Source organism: Malaclemys terrapin, chromosome 9 (genome assembly GCF_027887155.1).
Source record: "Malaclemys terrapin pileata isolate rMalTer1 chromosome 9, rMalTer1.hap1, whole genome shotgun sequence".
Taxonomy (NCBI): domain Eukaryota; kingdom Metazoa; phylum Chordata; order Testudines; family Emydidae; genus Malaclemys; species Malaclemys terrapin.
Window position 1 is genome coordinate 78,305,164 of NC_071513.1, and position 27,699 is coordinate 78,332,862.

Sequence of the window (27,699 nt, forward strand, 5' to 3'; positions counted from 1 at the left end):
ATCACAAGGTGAGCTGGTTTGTTTTTTTTGGGCGGGGGGGGGAGAAGGGGAGGAAAGATGGAGTCGGCAATTTGAGTGAGAGAACATGGGGGAAAAGTGATTCTGCTCTCCAAATTGAAGATAGTGACTATCTTTTTCACCTCCCAATTTTTTTCCTTATCATTATAACAACAACATTAATATAGCTGGAATCCTGGGATCCAACTATGCCCCAACACTGCAATAATGAAGTGTGTATGTAAATCCACTTAGGAACCAATTTTGTCTTCACTTCTATGGGAGCAGCTCAACAGGACTTCGATAGGAGTTTCTTGTAACTAAGAACAGAACCAGGCTCCTTCTGCATATAGAATATTACAGAATATAGGTAAACATTCCCTGCCTCCCCCAGCCATGCTGGAAGATTGATAATTAGTGTCTAATCTTGTTTTGAGAAGCAAGTTTGTTAATTCAGGAATATTAATCAAGTTTCTTTGGCAGAAACTTCATGTGTGTGTTTGCTCAACAAGGTCTTTCAACTGAGTCTTGAAGAATATTTCTGCTTTAATTCCATGTTAGGCCGTATTGTGCCTATGTCTTCTCATGACAGACCTGTTATAAAACTGTTTCTTGATGAGTCATCTCCCAAGATTGTGATCTATGGAAAGCCTCATCCATTTAGGAGCGGGGAAGGCTCAACATTTTGGCCTCCCCAGATGGCAATTTAATAGTCCCACTTGCTGGCCTTCTGTGCTTGCTTTTCATCAGCTGCTCCACTGTAGGCCACATCAAGAAAACTGTCACACACGAGAAACCTGCAAGGGATTCCATGGAAATGCTTTGCCTCTGTGCAACTGTTAGTCCCACTTTTCCCTTGAGAATCCTTACTGGTAATGCTTATTGCCGCAGAGATCGTGCCTAGAGAAACTTTGAAGACATTCCTGTGAATCCTGCATTTCAGTTGCAATCTTTTCTAGCAGGGCCTCAAAGTCATCTTTATCTTTAGCATCAACAATAAAGCTTTTTGCTGTTTTTTCTCAAGCTTTTTAAAAAGGAATTCTTTCAAGTGTGATGACTAGAATTGTGCATAATGCGCACACAGCACAACCGCGTCTGAGTTTCTTTGCGGGGTTTCCCAGATTTGTCTGCCTACCTGCCCAGATTTTCAGGTTTCATGACAAGAAAACTAGGCTGATCACAGTTAACGTCAGGCTGGCCCAAGCACTCTGTTCCTCCGTAGATCTAGTCAGTGTCCCTTTCACAGCCGTGCCACTTGTGGCCCTGGCACCTACAGCTGCAGCCGCACCGAAAGAAAGTTCTGAGATTGCAGCAGTGGTTCTGCATGTCTGTCTCAGGAAGAAAGGTTGAAGTTAAGCAGCCATGAAATGTTTCTTTGAACAAAGATGGGGGAAGGCTGCAAAATTGGGGTGTGTGTAAAAAGGAAAAAGGCACCTTTTCCAACCATTAGCCCTACTCACCCAGTGCTGTCAAAACCTTGCCCTTCCACTCACCTCTGACAAACATTTATGAAAATGCTCCTTAAGGAAGTACCCAGAAAGGCCCCAAACCAGTTTTTTTCAGTTTACTCCTATGCTATCTGCATATGCAAATCTTTGTCTCAGTTTCATTTCCAGAGCTGAGCTGTCAGCAGAAGGCATCAGGTAATTCCTTTCCAGCTATGTTTGACCAGTGGGTTCTAGATAAGATGCCACCTTCTATGGTCCAGAGTGTCTCTAACACCATTGCATCCATTCCCCAATGCTCAGATGAAAGCCTGGGGCATGTGTCAGGAGCACTTTTAACCTGCAGATTTTTCTAACTTGGTAACCTTCTGGCATGTGGTGTTGTCTCAGGGGGAAAACAAAAGGAAGAAAGAGAATGGAAAGTGTAGTAGGACTGAAAGCACAGCGGAGCAAGTCAGAGCTGCAAGGAATAGCCTGTAAGGGCTGAGGGTGGCCATAAGAAGTGAGACACTGGCAGGTCCCTCGTGCTAGGGAGCCTTTGTCTCTCGTAGGTGGTGCTTCACTCACTAGGGGCCTTTTCTTCTTTGTTCGTCTGCTTACAAAAAATGAATAAATGTTTTAAAATCCAGGCTGTTGTGATCAGTGATTGTACATAAATTATTGGGTGTCATTGGGTTTACTAGCTGGATCACAGCAGTTCTTGCCATATACCCCACTAAAAGGGCTGGGGTGTGGGTTTTTTTTTTTTTTTTAAACCTTTTAGTGCTGCCAGAAAACACTTCCATGGAAACTTGTCAGGGACTGAGTCATCCTGGGACTTCGTCTTTACCCCACATTCTGTTCTATCACACTTTTATTCATGGAGATGGCTACGATGCACATTTGCTTGTTGGTCACCAGTGTGCCTTAGGGCATGGCTGTCAGGCCATGAGACGTTTACAAGCATAACATACACTTGAAGTGTCATTTCTTTTGCAAGAGTCCTTTTGCAGTGATAATGCAGTTACAAGTAATATCACATGCTGCTGGACACAGCCACACCTGTTAACAATTCTGAGCTGGAAAGGAATATCAGTTAATAGCTGCCAGAATTCACCAATCGGCACATATGTATCTGCGTGGCAGACACCTATTTCGCCATTTCATTAGGATCATGTGCACTGCAGTGGCTTTCAGCACCTACACTAGGAACACCACGCCAGGAGCACATACTTGCAGGTTGGTTTCCTGATGGACGTTATCGACATTTCAGCACAGGGGGCTGCAAATGCCAATAGCAAGAGCAGTGTCTGGTGAGAAATAATAGTGCATTGTTGAAGCTGTTAGATGAAGATTTTATGGAAATCCCCATCATATTAGCACAATCTTCTCCCAGTGGAGCACCTTTGGTTCCAGTTCAATTTCACATCTTCTCTCCTCTTGCAGTCTGTGGAAAAAGTGATTTGAAATCTCTGCAAGTTAAAATTCATCAAGTTTCAGAGCTATGCTATTCTATTCAGGTTCTTACTGCATGCCCATCACCACGGTATCCAAGCCCCTTCTCCATTCAGTGCTAGGGGCTTGTGCCCATGTTGTGTGAATAGAGGGTCCATCCACATAGATCTCAGGCAGACAAGCTCGGTCTTAGCTCCTGCAGCTCTCTGGCGGCACAGCTCAACTATGTTGCCATTGGCTTCCCCACTGCAACCTACATCTCTCCCTGAGCAGGGAAGAAGCCATGAATGGGGAACTAATGCCACACTAGATTCTCGGGAATTAAGGCACTGTAAAATAAGAACATTAGCCTGATTTAACAGATGTGAATGACTGGAAACTGATGCTATTGGCTTTTGGCTAACATGGCCATTTTAAAGGAAACACAAGCATCTTTCGTTGGGTAATTGTTCCCTCTGAACTTCAGAAACAAAACTTCTGAAAAGACTCACCAATAAAGTAACATATAGATCGCCCGATAAATGACATTATGCTGATTATTGTATTCAACTTGGTGCACCTGGAGTACTAAATACAAATGGAGAGTTACAGCATTTGACCATCCCGGTGTACCAGCCTCATCAGCGGATTTCCCTGATGCGACACGTGCCAAAGGTTGCCGATCCTTTCTCTAGGGCATAAGCTGTCATTGCTTCTCCAGTTCTTCTGTGCTCCCATGTCCTCCAATTCCCTCACTACTCTTTCTTTCTTTGCCCCTCACTTCTTTGTTTCTCCTTGCATTTTATTCTTGTCTCATAGTTCTATCCATGTCTGAACTAAAATCTGCCCATCCCCTTCCTTGCCTTAATTTTACCTGGCACTTTGCCTCTGTCTTCACTGATCAGCCCCCAATTGTTACTGAATTTACATTAGAAATATTGGTGCGATTCCCTTAAGAGGTAACTTGAGGTGAACCACACCACAGAAGTCCAATGGACTGCCAGTTATGACATATGCCATAAGGAACTGGAACTAGACACCAAGAAGCATGGATACTGTGTTCCCTTGGAAATCCAAAGTCAACTGGCCCACCTGTTTCTTATCTGTGTCCTGTAGGTTTGATGCATTCCCTATGACTTTGAGATGCCCTAAGGTCAAATGCAGCTCTGATTACAAAAGGAAATGCAAGTGTGAGTCTTGTCTTAGTCTCTGGTGGAGATTAGCTCACATCACATAATTATCGCACAATTGGGCTCATTAGGAGCTTCTGCTCATGATGAACTAGTTATTTTTAGATCCCATCGACAGTTTCATGTTGGATATTCATTAGTCCAACTCCGATTTATATTATTAATGGCATTAAACATTTGCACTGTGCAAAAAGAACAGGAGTACTTGTGGCACCTTAGAGACTAACAAATTTATTAGAGCATAAGCTTTCGTGGGCTACAGCCCACTTCTTCGGATTGCACTGTGCAGTTACCCATCACCCATCAGATCACAGATAAGACACATTCCTTGCTCCCAAGACAAGACCTATCAGGCACAGGACAGCTGTTAACCTTTAATGAAAAGATACGTGTAAGATAGTTACATCAACAGGTGCTAGAGTAAAGGATGATATCACATTCCATAGTAGCATAGTGGAGCAGATGGATGCTGCAGCTGTTTCCAGCTACCTTTGATGTCATAATTTTATAACTGCTTGTGCAATGCATTATTAAGGCCCCTCTTTTTTTATTAATGCAAGTCACAGCAAATGGATTCTATCCTATTTGACATATTTGTGAACAGCTTACCAGGCTACAGTGCTTGTAAGTCCTTGAAGTACTTTACATTCCTCTGGTGTAGAATTAGAGTACATAAGTAGTATTTGCTGTAGACAAAGGGCACAGAATCAGGGTTTCAGGAAAACAGCCTTAGGAAAAAAGATGTGGTTGAGATTCAGAAAGGCTAAGGGATTTGAGAAAGCCAGTCTAACAAGCAAATTGTTTGGGGGATCCTTCTGTTTTCCTTCACCCAGTGGGCAGCATGTATATGTTAAGTTCTAACTACTTTTTTAAAATGATCACCTTCAAAGCACCTTTCCAAAATAGTTACTTAAGCCTCACAACACCCCTGTGAGATAGAGAGGAAGAGAAATTGTTTACTCAGCTGTTAATTAGGGAAAACATTATGTGATTTGCCAATGAGAGAATCTGGATTAAGTCTCAGGAGCTCCTGGCTCACAGGCCTGTGTTCAGATCACTAGTCCAAATCACCAACAGCACTTCTGTTATAGTTGGGGGCACAATGTGTTAATGCATTAGCCAATCACTCTGGGATCAAATCCTGATTTCATTCACAAATGGGGTAGACTCGTAGTTCCTGTTGTGAATGTTTAACCACATCATAAAGTAACCCCCACGTTTTCCAAAACTGGTAGTCTTTGACCAAGAGTCTCAGGATTAGAATGCAGTGTTTTGCAGATCATGCATTAGCACAGGGGTAATTTGGGGAAATTTGTATACTGCTTGTTCATAATAGGATTTAAAGCCAAGCAGGCTATAAGGGCTTCATTTTCATGAGCACTGAATTCAGACCTGGCACTTTGCCTCTGTCTTCACTGATAAGCCCTTACATTACAGGTTTCAGGGTAGCAGCCGTGTTAGTCTGTATCCTCAAAAAGAACAGGAGTACTTGTGGCACCTTAGAGACTAACAAATTTATTAGAGCATAAGCTTTCGTGGGCTACAACCCACATCCGAAGAAGTTACATTACAGATCTTCAAGTTCATTAGGTAGGCTGAGCTGTAATCATGGAAGGTACGGCTTCATTTTATCTTTAAATATTGGCTCTAACTAATGGCTAATGAAGGCAGCGCTTTAAGAATGGTCTTTTGCCGCGGCAGCGCTTTAACATTGCTGCCCACCCCCCGTCGGAAGCCCTGCCAGTACGGACCCTACAGTATGAGAGCAACATATGCCACAACACAGTTGTATGAGTGCAGTAACTGATTTTACAAAATACACAATGTTATGCAGGTCCTGTGGCACCTTTAAGGCTAACAGAAGTATTGGGAGCATAAGACTTGCATCTGAAGAAGTGAGGTTCTTACCCACGAAAGCTTATGCTCCCAATACTTCTGTTAGTCTTAAAGGTGCCACAGGACCCTCTGTTGCTTTTTACAGATTCAGACTAACACGGCTACCCCTCTGATACTTGAATGTTATGCACTTCACCCACATATCAGAGTGCAGGATATATGGCCTGGAAGCACGGGGAAGTCGAAGTTCACAAGCATATGTTTAGAACAATTTCAGTATTCGTCTTAACAACACATGGTAGATAAAGGCCAGATTTTCAAATGTAGGCCTGGAACATACAAGCTCATTGACTTGTCTTCAGCAAATGATGAAAAATATTCTGTTAATGTGAAATTCACGCCCTGGGCAGAGGGGCAGCCCCAGGCCAATGCACCACTTACACTATATTGTGAGGGCTTAAGTGGTACATTGACCTTAGAGTGGTGGTCCTCTCTGGAAATGAAATTCATTGAGTGACATTGTAGTGAAGCACTAATAGTGGTGAGTTAGGAGGTGGTGTGGGGACAAATGAGTAGTGTGCCTCTGGGATGCATGTTGGATGTGGCATGGGTGGGTGTAACCAGGATATCTATCACCTAATACCTACTCATAGCTATTAATAACCTGAACCATAATTCTGTATCTTAAGGTTTCTTTTGCTAAATGTTGGCCACTTAAGCCAAAGGTAATCTCTTTCCACAGAACTGCTTCTTTACTTTATTCCAAGTGGAGTTACACAATGCTCAGCAAGTTCTAAAATCCTCCAGAGAAATAATAATAAAAAAAATTTGTACGGAACAAAAATGCAGCCAAAAGCTTTAATTCATTTATTTATTTTCTCTTGTATAAGATCAAAGAAATAAAAACCAGAACCAAACTCCGGGTACAATAGTTTGATCTGATTGATTCTGATGCATACCCTCTGTATGCAAAATAACCTAAATTAAAAACAACTGCTCACACATCATAACATAAAATTAGAAAGTAAATAAAAAAGTTAAAGTATTAGCACATACATGGATGCAGTGTATTAAGAAACAGTTTGTTTCATCACCCATTTTCCCATATTCAAAAGACATTTTAAACTCTCTCAGCCCCCCAAAACACCCCAGCATTTGTTTTCATAGTCAACCCACCCTCCCCAAAAAGTTACATTCTAATAGTGTTATCAGAATACAAGTTGTAATTAACATCCTGTTACTTCGTAGCCCCAACATTTATGTATGTCACGCTCAGTGATGGTCAACAGTACAACTGTCCCACTAGCATATTTACTGTATTGAGACAAGTAGACAGTGTGAATTCAGTAAAATAAATGTAATTTTACAAATTGAAATAATAGTGAAATATTGTAAAAAATTAAATTGTTTCAATAGAATTACAAATACATATGCTTTTTGAATACTTATACTTCTGTCACAGCCTGTTTTTAAAGTCAGAAAACTCCTTGAAAGGATGACTTCACAACAAACAGGATAATATGGGGATGGGGGAGAGTGTTTGTGCATGTGATCCAGCACATACTCTCTGTAGAAAAAAGAACATGTTGTGGTGTAAAAAATTACTTTATCTTCACCATCATTTGATTCAGAATGAAAAAAGGTTTGACCTAACTTACAGGCAGTTGGCTTTACAGTAGCAATAATGGTTTACATAGCACCTTTCCATTCAACTCTGCTGCTGTTTTATGATCACAGGAATATGAAAACAATTACAAAATGTAATGTTTCTGGGCCTTATTCTCTTCACTCAACCCTCCCGACCTACACCAGTATACATGTGGAGAAGCAGGCACCAGATTTAGAATTCTGCTCTGTGGAGCTTTGTTTTTTTATGACAAAAAACAAAACAAAACAAAAAACAATTAAAAACACTGACTTACTAGTAAATGCTTACACTAATTTTTCTAAACTTTAATTATAAGTTTGACTGAATCATGGTAGGGTTCAGATCCCCTGGTGTAAATTGTACTATTAGGCCAGTGACTTCAATGGAGCTTAACTGATCATACAGCAGCTGAGGATTTGGCTTTAAAAGTTTTTCTGTCAAAATCAGATACCATAAATCCCAAATTATCTGACTATATAAAGCCATTTGTGTAACTAAAAGAACAAAACCGTAGGACCATCTGATTTTCATTTAAGTTTATAACCTGAAACATGATTCATGATAATACAGTAACAACGTTCAGCCCCACTCGGTCCCTTGTTTGTTCAGAAAGATAATTTCCAATATCTTAATGCTTAGTTCTAACATAAGTGGGGGGAAAAAAATAAAACAATGCCCATTCAGCAATATTCTGTGCAGATGCAACTCTGCCTCCTCATCCCGTGTTATATTAAAATACATATATAAAGAACTAGTCTTCTCTGTATAATAGAACTTCATTGGGTAGGTCTCGCTCCTCTCTTGCTTAAAAGACAAGACAGATTCCATGCCACTGTGGTAACATGCAACCAAGCAGCTCTTCTCTCACAAGGAAGTTTCTTGTATTGGGTTCATGGTATGGTATTGTTTAAGTGAACACAGCTGGTTCTCCTTACATGTGTGTCCCTATCTGCAGCCATCCTTCCCTCTCAGGTACGGTTATTATTTTCTGTTACTTAATCATTCACCTTTCCAATCTAGTCCATATTTCTGCCACTTCATCTCTAACCCTTTCACCTGCCTCTTTCCCAACAAGATAGAAAAAATTCTTTAGTGTCCAATATTCTGGTGCACAGATAGGATCTTATGGATTAGACCTGACAAACAGACATTTACACTGAGTGCTACATCTCTTGCTTTCCCCACATAAACTGGATCAAGCTCAGAGACTTGTATTAATGCCTTTCATAAACAGTTACATTTTTTTTTCAAAATAAAAAGCTTAAATTCATAGATTATAAATAATAATAAGTTCAAAATACTTAAGAATTTCAGGACTTCATTTGCATTTCAGGGAAACTTTGCATGCTTTGTGTCCTCGATGCTTTCTCAGCCCCAAACATTTGAAAAAGAAACCGTTATAGGATATACAGTTGATATGAATATACAGGATAGTATGCCATGTGTCTTGTATACCAACTCTAGCAAGCAACAAGGATTAGGATTTTAGCAACTTTACCAGACATACAAGCACCTGCCTGGTTATCACTGATCTGATAAAGTGACCATCTGTTTACAAGTATTCAGTTACCTGTACAGTTTCATTGATATTGTCAGTTAAAAAACACTACTACTGAAAACAAGAAGAACAAGGCTTTTTTTTTTTTTTTTTAAACTGCTTATGGTATTGTCAAGTTGTGCCACTCTTTTCTGTCCTGATTTTTAAGTATATTTTTGCAGTTGTCAAAAATAGAGTTGCCACAGATTTATTTAAAAAAATGTGTTCATGTATTTAGTTATAAAATTGTAGTGCTTAATAAAATAAACATCAAAATCTAAGATGCATTTTTTTAAAATTACATGTTTATGATTTTTTTTAAGGCGGTAGTTAGTACCAATCTGGTTATTTTACAATATTATTGTAGTGTCAAACTGTTACTGAACCACTCAGCTACTTTCAAATTGGAAGTATTTATCTGGAAGCTATACAGTAATATACTGAAAATAAACTGCAATAGTACGGTTTGTGCCTTTGCAAATGTATAATAAGGATTATCATAGTTGCTATGGAATCAGAATTATTCTGTATTCCATACTGCATAATCTTACTAATAATACAATGATTTTAAAGCTCAAAGCTCAAGTTAAATAGATAAAAAAGCATTTGGTACTATTGTCATAAATATAATTATAAAACTGCACTTGTGGTCTGATTCTGTGCAGGTTTTTTTGAACCAAGCTGCCTATGTGTGGTCAGCTTTTTTGGTTCATTAAGAGTCATAATTTTAACTGAGAGCCCATGAGTTTAATCATGGACACAGATCTCTATCCCATACTCTGCCCATCTGCGATTCCCATCCCCCCAAAAAGAAACACTTCTATATGATCTGTAAAGGAAACACAGGTTACAGATGTGCAGAAGCAGTTCTTGAAAAACAGAAAGAAATATATATTTTATATTTAAATTACTGTCAATCAAATTTAGGCACAGGTTAAATTGACCATAAAGGTGATATAGCAAGTCATTAAGGCAGCAAGTGTATATCTGAAGATTTTCAGATGCTCTACCTCTATTTCAAGAGGGAAAGGAAATGTTGGCTTGTATTAAGGGCTGAATCAGCACTGAGTGATTAATTACAGCCAGGTGAGGAACGGCTCACTCTTGTTGAGTACGGACTCCACATCATTGAGGATAGGGATCAGGTCTTCAGACTCTAAAGTCCCAAGGTCTACATTTGTTCCTGGAAGACAGTCGAGGAAATCAGGGAAACGTGTCTGTTGCGAACTTACATTCATGGGAGTCTGCGCCACAGTTTCGCCTGTAAAAGAAAGAAGAATCGTAGAGTTGCTGGCTCCCTTCTAGAAATGATTCTAAAACAATGCACACGCTGAAAATCATAGGCACACTCCCCCCCTCCGCCCCGCCGCCTCCCACAATCACCGCATTACAAGTATCTTCTATAAACACTACCGTCAAGCCTCCTTTGCTTACAGAAAAGCATATCCAGAGAAGGATTTCTCTTTTGTTGTGCTTCAAAAGCACAAAAAAGTTCTTTTGAACAGTATTTGAATGAGCAGCCTCGGTCCCCTCACTTAAGCAGTACAGTGCAATTCATCCCTGTGCAGAGGGCTAATGGAGTCAAAGCCCACGTGAGCACTGTGCTCTGGCTCTCTGCACAGGAGTGAATTTCATCCATAGCCCATAGTTCAAACTAAGGCTAATGACTGTTTTACAGGAACTTTCCTTTGCAATGTTATTACTCTATTTTTTGGGCTCAATTAACAATAATGAACAGTAAAATAATTAAGGGCATGACTGTACTCACTGCACACTCAGAACTCCCACTGATTTCAAAGGGAGTCTTGAGTCCCATTGACTTCACTCACTTATTTCAGTAGCTGGAAAGAACTGATGTGTTTACTAATCATTTACTTTCATCTTTTAAACAATGTGAAGATAGTAATACCAAAAAAATCAATATCTCAATGAACTGGATACATGTTTGGAAAGGAAATCCCAATGCAATTGTTCTTCTTAGGAGACTGTTCTCATGACGCAATGAAGTCCCACAGAACTAGACAAAGCAGAGATGTGGAAGAGCTAAAACCAATTCACCTAGGATTAGATTCTGCCATGCTTACTCATGTGGGGTAGTACTTTATTCCCGAATAATTCCACTGACTTAGTGGTGTCAAGTATCAGGCCAAATGAGTAAAGGAAGAATCTGGTCCTATATCCCCGCAAATCAAATCTGGGGCAGATACATAGGAAATCCTTCCAAAACTCACTGGCTCACTTTTGGGCTATATCTTCAATTTTCTGTCAGGGGGATTTCACACACAACTCTCCATAATGACAGATGAAAAACAGGGCCCCTTATTGTGCTCCCTTTTTCAAGTTGCCACTGAAGAACTTGACCCTACACATTCCTTGCATGCCCCAAATTCCCACTGAAATCAGTGATTGATGTAGATCAAGAAAGCTGAGAAGGGGGCCAGCTGCCCCACAAAGATGCCAATCTGGGAGCTTGAATTGGGTGCTGTTTGTATCTGGAGTCAGAATATTAGGACCCACATTGTGAATCTCACCCATATATGAATAACAGCCCTGCAGCTAACCATACTAGTAATAAAGTGGAATCCTGAAGTCACTAATACTGTTAACAGAAAAACTATAAGCAGAGTTCACTCTAACAACAACTACAATTTTTCATTTGCATGACCAGGGAAACAATAAGCAGGTTTTATTCTTCACTATAAATTAGGGTGACCAGATGTCCCAATTTTATAGGGACAGTCCCGATTTTTGGGTCTTTTTCTTATATAGGCTCCTATTACCTCCCACCCCCGTCCTGACTTTTCACACTTGCTGTCTGGTCACCCGACTATAAATAGAGTTTTACTATATCAGATTCCACTGCAAGCAGTTGAGTGGTATATGCTTGCTGGAAGTTATTTATATTGTGATAGCACTCACAGGCCTCAATCATGGATTAGGGCCCATTGTACTAAGTACTGTAGAAGTGCAGTACTGTACTATGTTATATTAACTTTTCAACAGTCCTACATACATTTAGATTGAGGTCTTTCAAAGCCACCTAGGACATCTGGTTGACAATTTTAAACTCTTACCCTTAGCATCCAATTCATCATTCCTTGCATACCTCAGAGTATTGGGAGGGCAAGGAATGCAGGACTGGGCTCTCAATTGGTAGTGCATGCGCCGACTATATCTTAAAGCATCTTTTTATTAGTTAGGCTATGATTTTATCACAGAGGTCATGGAAATCACGGAATCCATGACTTCCAAAGACCTCTGTGACTTTATCCCGCAGGCAGCTGGGAGCTGCAGCGTACCGCTGCCGCCTGGGGTGGCCAGGAGCCACAGGGTACCACTGCCACCCAAGGCAGCAGGAGTACCCCGCACCTACCAGCTGTCATAGGTCGTGGGGGACCCCGCAGCTCCCAGACACCACAGGCAACTGAGAGCTCCTCAGGCTGGGGGTGCCGGAGGGCTCCCAGTGGCCAGGGTCAAGGGGGGACCCCACAGCTGCTGGCCTCTGGCAGCGGGGGACCCCGCAGCTCAGAGCTGCGGAGGGGAGATACCCTGGAGCTCTGAGCCCCCATGGGTGGTGGGGGCCCCTGGAGCTCCCAGCCAGGCCCCTGCAGCTGCCCAGCAGCTCCCCATTTTGTGATGGATATTTTTAGTAGAAGTCAGGGACAGGTCACGGGCTTCTATGAATTTTTCTTTATTGCCCATGACTTTTGCTAAAAATATCCATGAAAAAATCTTAACCTTATTTATTAGGACTGGTCGAAATCAAGGCCCCAGTGAAGTCAGCTACAGAAGGTCTATTTATTTCAATTAGAGACGTAAATAGTGGTTAAAAAAAGTAACCGTGTAACTGATAAAAATTTTATCGGTTACAAGGTTAGACATTTAACCAGGGAACTAGTGGTGCGGGGGGTGCTGCAGCACACCCACGTTTTACACGGGGGCCACACTGCCAGCCCCCGCGCCCAGGTCCCGGCTGCCAGCCCCACACCTGGGACTCTGCTGCCGGCTGTGCACCCGGGATCCCTCCCGGCTGCCATCCCCAGGGCGGCAGCGGAGTCCTGGGCTCTGGCAGGCAGTGGAGTTTAACCATTAACTGTTAACCAAAACCGATAAGACTGATGCTTTATCAGTTAACTGGTTAATCTTTTACATCCCTAATTTTAATAGGAGGAGGCTTTCATGCATTATAACTTAAGGGTTCCAGTCGAGACAATACTCTTCATAGGCCCCATCCTGTGAAGTGCTGAGCACCTTTAACAAATGCTGGCATAAATGTGACCAAATGCACTGAGCACCCTGCAGGAGGGGGCCCCATGGCCTGTCTATTCCTATATGTGGAAGGATGAGAGATTATTACTCATTTCACACAATTAGAAATTTGGTTATAAAACACAATTTATGAAATTTTAAGCAAAATAAGTATATTCCTTGTTCCTACCTGTGTCCATCTCATCTACATTGCTGAGGAAATCTTCAGGTGTTGTTGGTATACTGTAGCATCCTAAGCCTAGGCCACTGTCTGTGCTCTGTTCCCTGGAATGGTATGGCCCACTATGAATTGAAACATGAAGAAGCCTCAGTAAAGATATTCTTAGAAATAATCCCTGAGGGTGGTGGTTGAGAAAAGGAGAACAATAGTCCAAACACTAGACTTAAATACGTCGTTAGATGGGCACTATGTGTGGTCATTTGCACTAGTACACAATAACATAGAATAGGGTTACCATACGTCCGGATTTTCCCGGACATGTCCGGCTTTTGGTGGCTCAAATCCCCGTCCGGGGGGAAATCCCCAAAAGCCGGGCATGTCCGGGAAAATCGGGAGGGAGGGCTGGGCCGGGGTCGCGGGGCCGGGCGCGCGGTGCCGGGCCGGGGTCCAGGGGCGCAGTGCCGGGTCGGGCCGCCGAGGGGGTGCGCTGGGCCGCGGGGCCGGGAGCCGGGGGGTCGGGCCGGGAGCCGGGCCGGGAGCCGGGCCGCCGGGGGGGTGCGCGGGGCCGGGGGGGTGCGCTGGGCCGCCGGGCCGGGAGCTGGGGGGTCGGGCCGGGAGCCGGGCCGCCGGGGGGGGTGCGCTGGGCCGCGGGGCCGGGCCGCTGGGGGGTGCGCTGGGCCGCGGGGCCGGGAGCCGGGGGGTCGGGCCGGGAGCCGGGCCGCCGGGGGGGTGCGCTGGGCAGCGGGGTCGGGCCGCCGGGGGGGTGCGCTGGGCTGCGGGGCCGGGCGGGAGCCGGGCCGCCGGGGGGGTGCGTTGGGCCGCGGGGCCGGGAGCCGGGGGGTCGGGCCGGGAGCCGGGCCGCCGGGGGGGTGCGCTGGGCCGCCGGGCCCGGGAGCCGGGGGGTGCGCTGGGCCGGCGGGGGCCGGCAGTGCTGGGCGGGCCGGGGGTGGTCGGCCGGGGCCGGCACCCCAGGGCCCGAGCCGACCCAGGCTGGAGCCGTCGGGGGGGCCAGCCTGGGCCGCACCTCCTCCCCCCACACTCCCCCTTACCTGCCCAGGCTTCCCGCGAATTAAATGTTCGCGGGAAGCAGGGGAGGGGGCGGAGACTTTGGGGAGGGGGCGGAGTTGGGGCGGGGCTGGGGGCGGGGCCAGGGCCCCATGGAGTGTCCTCCTTTTGGAGGCACAAAATATGGTAACCCTAACATAGAACCAGGCCCAACCTATGTAACATTTTCAGGCAGGCATTTTCAGAGCAGTGCATAGGATTTGGGCACTGTCTTCCCCATACCATTTTGTAAATATTGCCCTGATATTTTTAGTCAGGCCTCAATCTGGCCTCCAGTACTGCAGAGACAATTTTGTTTCTGCAACTGCACCCATTTGGAGATTTAAACACATGACTTGTGAATGTAGTTAGGCTTTTAAATGGGTGCAACTGTAAACATGAAACTCAGCCTACAATTGGAGGCCATTTTTTTAAAGTCTAGAGCCAAATATCTAGTGGTTGCTGTAGAACCAGTTTTTATTTTGGAGGGGAAAAAAACTAAAACTTTCTCTAGATATAAAAATTGCATTCCAATAGTTCTGCAGTCTAAAATAATGTAATCTATCTGTAATACTGTCTCCAACATACTTTTTTTTTAAGGTCCTCTTCTGTCATCTGAAGCATAAACAAAGTTTTCATCTTACCTGGTCTCTCTCACTGAACAGTACTACTGTCCATATAATTTTCACAAAATAAATGTCTGAATGGTTAAGATGTGGCCAGTTCCTTCTTGAGATGACACTGCTAAGTTTTCAGAGTTGCACTAGAATTTTGCCAATCTTTATAAAACTTTGAGAATTTAGGAGTTTGCTAGGGAAAGGCATCTGCAAAACAATCTGTGCCACAGATAAAACAACAGAACCAAACAGTTGATGAAGAGGACATTAACTTGCCTGTTCAGGAAAGGATCCGATCCATTATTTGTAATAGTCCTCATGTCTTGTGTCATGGCAGGTGTGTTCACAGCAGTCTGAACTGGGGCCATATTCTCTGATTCCATGGGAAGTTGTCTGCATAGTGCAGCTTCCTAAATAAAAATTAATAAATAAGAGAGTAAGAAAAAAGGTAAAGTTACTCAAACATCTCAGAGACATGGCAGCAAAGTGCCTTTACATCTGAAATACCCATTCTAAGAAGAAGTGAGTCTACAATTCAATTGTTTTTACCTGGGAACTTGATTCCAAACACTATAATTATGATTGTTGGTTTAAGAAGTCACATACTGGCTACAGGGGCAGATGTTCTCCAAAGCTACAGACCAGGGGTCAGCAACCTTTCAGAAGTGGTGTGCCGAGTCTTCATTTATTCACTCTAATTTAAGGTTTCATGTGCCAGTAATACATTTTAACATTGTTAGAAGGTCTCTTTCTATAAGTCTATAATATATAACTAAACTATTGTTGTATGTAAAGTAAATAAGGTTTTTAAAATGTTTAAGAAGCTTCATTTAAAATTAAATTAAAATGCAGAGCTCCCCGGACCGGTGGCCAGGACCCACGCAGTGTGAGTGCCACTGAAAATCAGCTCGCGTGCCACCTTTGGCACGCATATCCCTACTACAGACCATGACTAGGTCTTCACTGCAGAGTTAACTACACTGGAGTTGGCCTATATCAGGTGAGCACTCATGCTGCAAAATAACACAGAGCTGCCCACAGCAACTGAATTACTGCACAGCGATTGCATTAGGACCACAGAGTGACTGTGCTAGCAGCTGACAAGTTATACGAACTTGAACTGTAGCCTATGTACTCCCCAATGAGCCAATCAACTCGAGTTAAAAGCAGCACCACATTCAGGGGGTTTGTGTGTTGGTAGGATGTGAGTCAGGAGCCATGCCCAACTTATAACTCGAGTTAACTCTGTATTGAAGCCAAGCCCTTTGAAAGAATTAAGGCATGACTCAAAGTGGCAATTATAAAACTTTTTAAGAACCTGATTCTGATCTCACATTTGTTTTATAGCAGTGTAATTCCATTGATTTAATGGAATTATTCCTGATTTATACTGGTATAAAAGAGACCAGAGTCAGGGGCTAAAAATAGACTGTCAACTACTAGACAGACTAATTTATTAGATCTTATAACAGCGCCATCTGGATGAGTAACAGAGTAGCTAAAACATTATCCAGGAATCAGGAATTTGATCCAACAATCTTTAGGGTGAACTGCCTATGGTGTTAATGATCTGTTTCATGTACATTGTACAGAAGATGATAAATCAGTAATTAGAGCTGAGGCAAACATTTGAAACTTGTTTCTCTAAACTCTCTTTTTAAGAGACAAATCCAGAGAAACACCCTTGTGACTGTATTTCTGTGGAACAACAGTGACATCTAATGGCAAAATGGATGATTACATAGGGTGCATTATTCCCTATGGATGGCCCAAAGGAATACGTCTCCTATTCAGAGGTGTAAGAATCAATAAAGTCATATCAGTTATTCACCTCAATTACTAATTTTTTAAAAAAATGAATTAAAGGAGCAGTTTCTACAAACCCTGGTAGAAAATCTTTCTCCATTCAACCAATTTCAGCCACTTTAAGAGGAAAATATTTAACTCCTTTAATATGACTGTAACTATTCCCACTAGTTTTGAAATTAGATTAGTAAAGAAGACTTTATGAAAAGCTAAAATTAAGATTGTCTCAACTAATACCATAAACATGATGTAACAGAATATTCAGAGTTTCTTTGCCCTAGGACAGGGGTGGGAAAACTTTTTGCCCCGTGGGCCACATCGGGGTTGTGCAACTGTATTGAGGGCTGGGTAGTGAAGGCTGTGCTCCCCAAACAGCCTGGCCCCCACCCCCTATCCGCCCCCTCCCACTTCCCGCCCCCTGACTGCCCCCCTCAAAACCCCCAATCCATCCAACCCCCCCTGCTCCCTGTCCCCTGACCCCTATTCACTCCCCCGCCCCCTGATAGCCCCCCCCAGGACTCCCACCCCCTATCCAACCGCCCTCTGCTCCTCATCCCCTGACCACCTGCTCCTGGGACCCCCCGCCCCTAACTGCCCCCCGGGATCCCACCCCCTTATCCAACCCCCCCTGCTCCCTGTCCCTAACTGCCCTCCTGACTCCTATCCACATCCCCGCCCCCTGACAGGCCCCCTGGGACTCCCACTCCCAACCCTCCCTGTTCCCCATCCCCTGACCACCACCCCAGAACCTCCACCCCATCCAACCGCCCTCTCCTCCGACTGCCCCCCAGGACCCCTCGCCCCCTTACCCACCCCCCCTTACCCAACTCCCCGCCCCCTTACCAGCAGCAGGAGCTCGCAGCCGCGACACCCGAACAGAGCCAGCTGCAGTTCCCACGCTGCCCAGCGGGAGCGGCAGGCCAGAGCGCGGCCGGCGTGGCTGCAGGGGAGGAGGGACAGCGGGGGAGGGACTGGGGACTAGGCTCCCCAGCCAGGAGCTGGGCAGGAGAGTCCCATGGGCCGGATGTGGCCCGTGGGCCATAGTTTGCCCACGTCTGCCCTAGGACAACTAACAACCCTTTACTGGTGTTTGAGGAAAGCAGAGTCAGTCCGGATTGCAATGAGGACCTTTTGGTGTTTTAAATGGTTGTTAATGAAGTTTATTGCTGTTTGCTCAGACCTCTAATCTCACGTGATTGTACTGTAACTTACTCTTTACTTGAAGCCAAATTTTCTCTTTACTTAAGGCCAAATTCTTTCCTCACACATGCAACTCCCTTTAACATCCAGGTAAGTTGAACAAGTATGAATACCTGAGGGCAGAATTTGGTGCCACGTGTTTTATTGTACCTGTAGCTTACTCTTCCAGTGATACTGGCCAATCTGGACTCTTCACTTGTAAGTGAGTAACTTTTACCTTAACACCATATTTTAGGATAGACGCTTAGTATTATGTTTCATTTAATTGTCAAGATATGAGTTGAGTATGCGAAGAGTAAACAGACTCAGAGCCTTTTTGTAACACCATGTCATCTTGTTTGCCACGCTAAAATTATTATAAAGCCTACTGGGCAGCCTTCCCACTTACAATTCAAATCAGGTGGATGACAGCAGATAGAACCTAAGTTCGCTCTCACGTGAGTGACATACGTGACACTATTATATCTGAATCCTAGAGCACTGCCAAATTTCTACTACTGCACCAAAGCTTATTGAAAAGGATTTTTTTAAAGCATAAACTATAAAGACCAACCAAAAAAAAAAAAATCAAGCTGGGAGAATAATGGGGCAGAGGGAGGAAAGAAGAACAAAAAAAGATGCAGGAGAAGGTTTGCTAGGATCTGTTTTGCTACAATGCAATCTTTAAGCCATTCAAGGCCATATTTTAGCAATTTGGGCAATATGTTTTCCAGTCATAACTGGGGCCTTCATACATTATTAATGATAAGATTTTGGCAAGGGGCAGAAAATACTGACTCAATATGGGAACTATTTATTCTGTTTGCAAGGATGTAAAATAATTTTAAAGTAAGTTTAGCCAATACTCTAGAGTAGAACTGAGTCTGAGGCCAAATAACTGTGAATATTAATATACTTCTCTCCCGGGTATTTGGAACCAAGTCCTATTCAGAATGGATGGCATCTTTTTACTGGCTCAGGCTTGTGTCACTGCTCCTGAGGTGTTCCCCCAATTAAAGGAAGGGCAGAAGGCAATGGATGATAAGCATAGGACATGACTTGCATGTAACTTATTCGGTCACTGCTAAGCAGAACAAAAACCAAACAACTTTTGATATCTATTTCTCAGGTAAAACACACAGGACAAAACACAAAACTTTGGGCCTGCTCCTGCTGCCACTGGGAATTTTGTCACTGGCGGCAATGAGATCAAGATTGGGACCTCATTGTGTGCATCACCAAAAATAGTGAAGATTTACGAAGTGACATTTTTTAATTTGGTCACCTTCATTACCTAAAGTTTGTTCCTGCTGGATGTCATGCCAGTTTTGCAATTTCCAGAATGCAAAATAAGTTCATTGGAACTGTAAGGAATATCAGACTGAATAATCCTGTCTGTGCAAAGGTGACTGGGAAACCTTCCTGGATGCAGCAGCCTGTATTCACAAGGGACCACACTACATAAAACCAACATTTTAACAAGTTCTGGTGCCACTTATAATAGCAGAAGTCCTTGAATCTGACTAGAAATAGAGAAAAATGAATGTAGAAAGAGATTGGTCTATAAAATGTACTTTACTGGAAAAGGTGATATTAGTGATGACCAGCAATGACTGTGAGTATCTACCAATTATCTATCACGGGGAATCTGCATCACAGCCCAGCCAAAGAAAATCTACTGAGGTAAGAGTTATCCAGGTCACACGCTGGTAGAGGAGAAAGGCCATTTCTGAAGTGAATGTTTGTTTACAATCAGTAGGTGGATGCACAGCATGGGAGTTTTGCAACTCTTTTGATTAAAATGGTCAGATGCCTAGCAGGTATGCTATTCCAGTCTCCTGTGTTTCTACAGCAGGTAATGATATATTGGCAGCTGAAAGCTCTCTCCAAGTAATTTTCCAGAATTGTTCTCAAACACTGTCAAAGACATAGTTAATTCAGAGTAGCTAGTGAATTCCATTACTCAGGAAGATGTCTTCACTCCACTGGTCTACTAAGTCATTGGGAAAGTGTTATGTTAAATCAAAACGATGGGCAGGAGGGAAGTAGGGGGAAGGAGTCAAATAAGATTTTGAATAATCTGTACACTTCCATAGACTCGGTTTTAAGTTAAATGGAGGATGGAGATAAATACCTTCTCTCTCTATGGAAGACTTTCTAATTAACCTATCCCAGGAATACTGAGGTGCCTTCTTTTCCCACTTTCTACCTTCTTCCAGGAAGCCCTGTATGATTGGAGCTGCCTCCCTCTTTTCAAAGACACCAAACAACCTCCACCTCATCCTTCAAGACCCTAATTCCTTTGGTAGCTTTCCAGTGTTGCAGTCTCCAAGGTTATGCAACATGGCCACACAAGAGATCAGCTGCTTGTTAAGGAAACGCAAAAGGGTCAAAATAAAAGGCAAGCAGCAGTCTAATTTGAGCTTGAGGTACCTATATAAATGGCTGTTGCTCCAAAGGCTGAGGAGAGAGGGGTTGCAGATGTAAGCCAAGTAAACTCATCATGAACCAGATGAAGTGTCAGGTTATTCATCTAAAGTCAGTAATGACAGCTGTGCTACTAATGCAGTTCTCTCTCATGAAGATAAGCCAACTCCCAACACCACTGTAGTCTGTTCCAGGGGCCGCGAAGTGCCATTTAAAGTGTGTGCGGGGGGAGGGGGCACAGATTCCCTCCCAACCTGACTCTCCTCTTCCACCTCTCAGGTACCCTGCCCACCAGCAGCTTAACCCATCCTATTAGTCCTTGTACCTACCTACTCCAAATATGAGCAAGTGGTGTGGTGACTTGATGCATGGGGTCACAGAGCCACTCAGGTCTGGCTTGGCTGCCCCTCCATCAGAGACAATGCCTAACTGTTGATAGTTTGGGGGCAGGGGGCGCACAAATTAAAGGTTCTGGTGGTATGCAATGGGGTTCAGGCAAGGGCATATAAACCCTGGCATAAGGGGCTGACAGGCCAAATTTGAGTGAGTAGCATTGTGACCTGGTGCCTGGGGTTGCCATGCCAGTCAGGTTTGGCTTGGCCAAAAATTTGTTGGGTCATGGCCTGGGTACCCCCACTGGCTCCACAGCCTATGGTCTGTTCAACACTGGTTTGCTATACCATACTATTACAACCTAGCCCAGTTCTCCTCTCTGGATAGACCAGTCTGTTAGTGAACCCATCTGATGAATCCCCCATGGTTATAATAACCCTGCTGGTTCTGGGCAGAGGCTGGCCACTGTTCGTAGCTCTGGATCTCACAGGCATGCTCTTGGGTGTAGACCATGTATATGATATCCTTCTTGGGCAATTTCCTTGCAGTTGGGCCTTCTTAAATCTTGTAACCAGGGCCTCAGCCCACCCATCCCAAGACCTCGGTTGCTTAGACAAGATTCCCCAGAGTCCACCTGGCTGTGGGAGCTCTGGTTTCTAGTTAAATCCAAGACAAGTGGCTGGAAAGCAAGGAACACAGGTTTAACAAAGGAATGTGTTTAACATTACGGTTTACTCTTAACAGAGCACACTATAGAGTTACAGATCTTGGGGAAAAATAACTAAATCCTGAACACAGCCTGATCCGCCCTCTCCCCCATGTCTGATCTCACTCCTCCTGTTTGTCCTGGGTTTGAGCAACATCCTTAGGCTAGGCAACCCTTCCCTGCCTTCATTATCCTGGTCTTCTTCCCTGTGCTTGTGGTCTAGCCCTTTGCATAGTGAAGCATCCTTCTTTTAAAACAGTCTCTGTCCCCTTTTTGCTCATGTGCTTCAGATGGGAGATTTTTGGGCCCACTCCCTCACCCACGGTTGGCTTCTGGTATAGAGATTAATTAAAAGTCAATGGCCCTACTAGTAGAAAAAAGTTATTCAGCTTTGATGGCCCTTTATTGCTCTATCATAGTTTCTCAGACATAGTCTTTCCACTAGGTGTCAAGCCCCTGCTATAAAATGGATACTCTAATCCACAAAGGAAGTTGCAATACAAAATCTGAGTCCCTGAAACAAATTGAGATTCACAAAACAAAATGGATTTTACAATTTGATACAGACATATCCCCAACCGGTCAAAAATATCATACAGCGACAGGACAAATTCTGCCCTTGGCACTCGCAGGTACAGAGCGGCTGCACTGCAAGTTTGACTCCCAAGGAGAAATTCTATCTGGCTCAGGCCCGTTCCTGCCATGGTTCCCAGAATGCACATGCCAGAGCAGTAGCAGCACCGGCCCATGAGAGGGGTTAATGTGCTCCTTGCTCAGCCAGCTCTGTAAGTGGTACAGAAAGGGTGGTGGGTGATGTTCCCAGCCTAACACTGCCCCCTTTGGGACAGCAGCTAGAAGGAAGCAGGGGCTGCACTCCCCAGTGGAATGCTGGGCAACTTGTGCAGAGGCGAAAGGAGAGTGAGGAAGAGCAAGGCTCCCTCCTTTGATCTTTCATGAGAACTGTGATGCAAAATACTTTAGAGAATTAAACTGTATTGAAGAGACCAGACAGTATATGGTATATATTGCTGTCTGCTACTCTCCCTGATCCATCTCATTAATAACTAAATAACTAAATAAAATAATAAAAGGGTTCAACCAGTATAACCTATGGTGTAAATGTAAACAGATATAGTGAAGGCTGTGTGAATACTATCTGTAGAAGAGTGGCTTATTTCAATTTAGTTAAATCTGTTCTGAAGACTTAATTGAAATAAATTACTTTTCCATGAAGATAAGATTGTCCACACTGCCTTTTGCACTGGTTCAACTATATCAGTTTAAAAGCTGATTCAAGTTACACTGATGCAACTTTCTCATACAGACAAGCCCTAGCACTGTCTCCATACAGAAAGTTATAGGAAGGCTTTTCTAGATCAGTGGTTTTCAAACTGCAGGTCGCGACCCAGTACTGGGTTGCGGAATGTAAGGCACTGGGTCGCAGCGACTCTGGTGAGCACCGCTGACCGGTCCATTAAAAGTCCCGTCAGTGGTACTGCCCGGCTAAGGCAGGCTAGTCCCTATCTGTTCTGACACCGCGCTGCGCTCCAGAAGTGGCCAGCAGCAGGTCCGGCTCCTAGGCTGGGGGGCCACGGGGCTCTGTGTGCTGCCCCCACCCCGAGCACTGGCTCTGCACTCCCATTGGCTGGGCCAATGGGAGCTGGTGGGAGCAGTGCCTGTGGGCAAGAACCACACGGAGCCGCTTGCATGCCTCCACTTAGGAGCCAGACCTGCTGCTGGACACTTTCTGGGCGCAACGTGGTCCGTGGTGCTAGGACAGGCAGGAAGCCTGCGTTAGCACCCCCGCTGCGCCGCTGACCGGGAGCCACCCAAGGTAAGCCCGTGCCCCAACCCCATGCCCCAATTCCTTGCCCCAGCCCTGGGGCCCCCCCAAACTCGGAGCCCCTTCCTGCACCCCAAACCCCTCATCCCTGGCCCCACCCCAGAGCCTGCACCCCAGCCCAGAGCCTTGACCCTCTCCCGCACCCTAACCCCCTGCCCCAGCCCAGAACCCCCCTCCCACAACCATAACCCCTCATCCCCAGCTCCGTTGGGTGCGAGCATCAACAATTTTCTTCAACTGGATCGCCAGAAAAAAAGTTTGAAAACCACTGCTGTAGCTCCCTTGCTTTGTAGCTCAAAGACGGCCTTGATACTCAAGGCCTGTCTAAATCTTGGAGTGGAGAAAGCAATCCTCAAATAGATTGCTGACTATGCTATCACTCTGAAGTAGAACAGTCTGAATCCAGATACTATATCTGGCTACATAGTCAATTAATTTGGGCATGAATCTCTCCTAGTTGGACCAATCAGTAGTTGGCACCACATTTTCCAGAGAGCTCAGTATCTGAATTCCCTGGCTAAGTGATTATACCAGTTCAGCTGCAGCACAGAAAACACCAGACAGTATTAAATTCCAAGTACACGTTGCGAGACTCTCAGTTTGTGCAGAAGCAGTGAGTCCAGTGCTCTGGAAAGAATGGCCATTTTGTCAAAAAATTCTTATTTGTGGGAGGAATGTTTTGAGAAAAATTTTCTGAAATAGTTGACCACTTATCATATTGCCCACAAACTAAACAGCCTGATAAACATGAGGTACCACAGCTGTTAAATGCTTGATGCTATTTTGTTAAGTGTTCTCTTATCTTCTCCCAAAAATGAAATTACCATAATCATAGCTACAGGGAGAGAGTTACAGAAGTTAAACCAAAGTAACCCCACATTAACTGAAATTTATATTAGAAGGTTTGTGGGTGTGTTTGCAGTGTACCAAAATATTACAAATACAGTTTAAGACAGTGTGACTTCTCAAAAATTTCTTCTCTTTCTACCAGCCACGTGAGCTCTCCTTCCATATGCCCTGCTGGTGTGTGAATTTTCTTTTTTACAACTACTGCCATCTAGAACAGTGGTTTTCAAACTTTTTTCTGGTGACCCAGTTGAAGAAAATTGTTGATGCCCGCAACCCAACGGAGCTGGGGATGAAGGGTTTGGGGTGTGTGAGGGGCTCAGGGCTGGGGCAGAGGGTTGGGGTGTGGGAGGGGGTCAGGGCTCTAGGCTGGGGGTGCAGGCTCTGGGGTGGGGCAGGGGGTTGGGGTGTGGGAAGGGGTCGGGGATCTGGGCTGGGGCCAGGGATGAGGGGTTTGAGGTGCAGGAAGGGGCTCTGGGTTTGGGGGGGCTCAGGGCTGGGGCAGGGAATTGGGGCATGGGGTTGGGGCACGGGCTTACCTTGGGCATCTCCCGGTCAGCGGCACAGCGGGGGTACTAAGGTAGGCTTCCTGCCTGTCCTGGCACTGTGAACCGTGCTGTGCCTTGGAAGCGGCCAGCAGCAGATCCGGCTCCTAGGCGGAGGCGTGCAAGCAGCTCAGTGCGGCTCTTGCCCACAAGCACCACCCCCCCAACTTGGAACTGGCCAATGGAAGTGTGGAGCTGGTGCACGAGGCGGGGGCAGCGCACAGAGCCCCGTGGTGCCCCCGCCTAGGAGCTGGGTCTGCTCCTGGCTGCTTCTGGGGTGCAGCGCTGTGTCAGAACAGGTAGGGACTAGCCTGCCTTAGCCGGGCAGCACCACTGACAGGTCTTTTAACGGCCAGTCGTTGGTGCTGACCAGAGCTGCCGTGACCCAGTGCCTTACATTCCACGACCCAGTACTGGGTCGTGACCCACAGTTTGAAAACCACTAACAGACCCATTTCCAATCACAAATGGGGTTAAGCAACAATGTGTCCTGGCTCATAGCCCTTTTGGTCTATTCTTAGCTGTGATGCTATAAGAAGCCATTCATAGCTCTTCAAATGGCATCACAGCTATAAAAACAAGTCTTAAAAATTAAGCGCCAGCATTATAATCAGTGAGGGCGTATTAAACGTTTCAAAGGCACTCTGACACAAAATCTGCACAAAACCAACATTTCTGACTCGACCATTGAGCAACTGGTGATGGATCTTATTGCAGGACACCATGTCTTAAGGTTGGGTGTCCACACTTTTGAGAAGAATCACACTGAGCTGCTGGAAACACAGCGTCAGGCATGAAAACAATGTGCAGCTCAATCAACACAATTAGGCAAATGGCTCTTTGGCCAGTGCGGTAAACACTGTTCTTCCTGAATTGTTCTACGGAGTCACGCAATGTCCCATTAGTACAAACTGTGATTGTCGACGTTGTCCTTGAAATCGAGGTGACTAGCCTCATTATCATCATCACTCGTTCCCTGCTCTGGTCCAGCTCTGCTTTCTGGTGCAGGGGATGTGGTGTGGGGCCCCTTTATAAGCATTGCTGTCAATGATATACCCTCTTGTTTCTTGGCTGACACTGCAACAAAGACCATGACTGCCTGAACAATGCACAGGGGCACAAGGAAAAAGGCTCCTGATGCTCCCTCCTTCCTTTTGCACAGCACTGCAGGACTAGTTAGTGTCTAGCCCAGCAACACAGTATTAGGCTCCTTATAACTGAAGTGCCTGGCAGTGTGCTGCCGCTGTTCCAATGCCATGTGGATGACAGGTTTGGAGACACATGCTGTAGGACTCCAGCTTTCTAGACAGCAAAAAGACAATTCAGCAGCCTTTGGCATTCACTTCAAAGGGGAGTGAATGCCCATAATAATCTGCCTGGAGTTGCAGTAGAGGTTGTCAAAGAGGGAAGGGGATGGGGAATCAGTGGAAACAAAAAGAAAAATAAATGCAATATCCTGAGATTACAACATTGTCAAAATACCTGCTTCTTCGGAGGGTATTTGCTAAAGCTGCCAAAATCTTTAGAGGCTTCAAAGGGGTGCAGCATATTGAATTATTCATTGTATTTGTACATACTTCTGATGTAAACCTCTTTTCAACTGTATGCCAAAGGATTCTAGAGATCCACTATCACATCTCCTGCAACCCTCCCTGAGAAACATCTCACTGCACATGCTCAGGTTCCAAACTGCCCTTTCAGAATGGGAAGAGAGACTGGTTTGATTTTGCTAATCATTATCATTCCTCTCCTGCTGATCCTCTCACTTATGGTAGAAAATCGAGCATTTCGACACTGCGTGTGCTTTCAATACATAGGATAGGGTTACCATATTTTGAGTGTCCAAAAAGAGGACACTCCACGGGGCCCCGGCCCTGCCCCCACCCCCGCCCACGCCCCAACTCCACCCCTTCCCCAAAGTCCCCGCCCCAACTCTGCCCCCTCCCCTGCTTCCCGCGAACATTTGATTCGCAGGAAGCCTGAAGCAGGTAAGGGGTGGGGGGGGTGGGGAGAGGAGGCGCGGCCCAGGCTGGCCCCCCGGCGTCTCCAGCCTGGGTCGGCTCGGGCCCTGGGGTGCCGGCCCCGGGCCAGCCCCCGGCCCAGCACCGCCCCGCCCCCGCACCACCGGCCCGGCCCTGGCCCCCGGCCCAGCACCGCCGGCCCCCGGCCCAGCACCGCCGGGCCCGCATGTCCCGATTTTCCCGGACATGTCCGGCTTTTTGGGATTTCCCCCCGGACAGGGATTTGAAGCCCAAAAAGCCGGACATGTCAGGGAAAATCCGGACGTATGGTAACCCTAACATAGGGCTAATGGCCAGGCTGTGCACTGGATATACCCTTTGGACTGTTGCTGCAGCCCCAGGACTCTAGGAGCCCAGCAGCCAGTGAGCTCCCACCCCACAAGGACAAAATGCTGGTGGATCTGCATCTGGAACTCTCCCACACTGCTTCTCCCTTGTTCAGGCTTCCCATACCTTCCCTTTTCTGAATTAGAATTGCAGAATTCTGCTGGGCCCTCTGCGCCCATGAAAGTGACATCTGGGAAACATGACCTTGGCTTGGTTTCCCCTGCACTTCATGACAAGGTGAAAAGTTTCTGAAGTTCAACACTTACACAACCATTCAGCTCATAAAGAGAAAGTGGAAACAGGGCACTTTCTCTATGTGAGCCTTTCAGACCTTTCCCACTGACAGCTCCTCTAATAACGTCCATCTCCAACGGATTTTAGAAAGGCTGGTTTGCCATTTTTTCTCTGCAAGACTGACAAAAATAATCAGTGGGAAAGAAATTGGGAAAATTGAAATGCTTCTGAAATGACAAGGCAAGGCAAGATTCAAATGAAAGCTGAGTCACATTC

General features: G+C 45.2%; 1 protein-coding gene across 1 annotated transcript in view; it reads right to left on the reverse strand.

Annotated features, from left to right (window-relative positions):
- Positions 1-6,734: 6,734 nt before the first annotated feature.
- Positions 6,735-27,699, reverse strand: part of WWTR1 (WW domain containing transcription regulator 1) — a 122,871-nt gene continuing 101,906 nt past the window's right edge. Inside the window, exons 4-6 of the mRNA XM_054038779.1 lie at positions 15,433-15,566; positions 13,505-13,617; positions 6,735-10,327 (exon numbers count right to left, since the gene is read on the reverse strand). Of these exons, the coding sequence (XP_053894754.1) occupies positions 10,143-10,327; positions 13,505-13,617; positions 15,433-15,566 (432 nt within the window). The 3' untranslated portion in view covers positions 6,735-10,142. The remainder of the gene's footprint in view (positions 10,328-13,504; positions 13,618-15,432; positions 15,567-27,699) is intronic.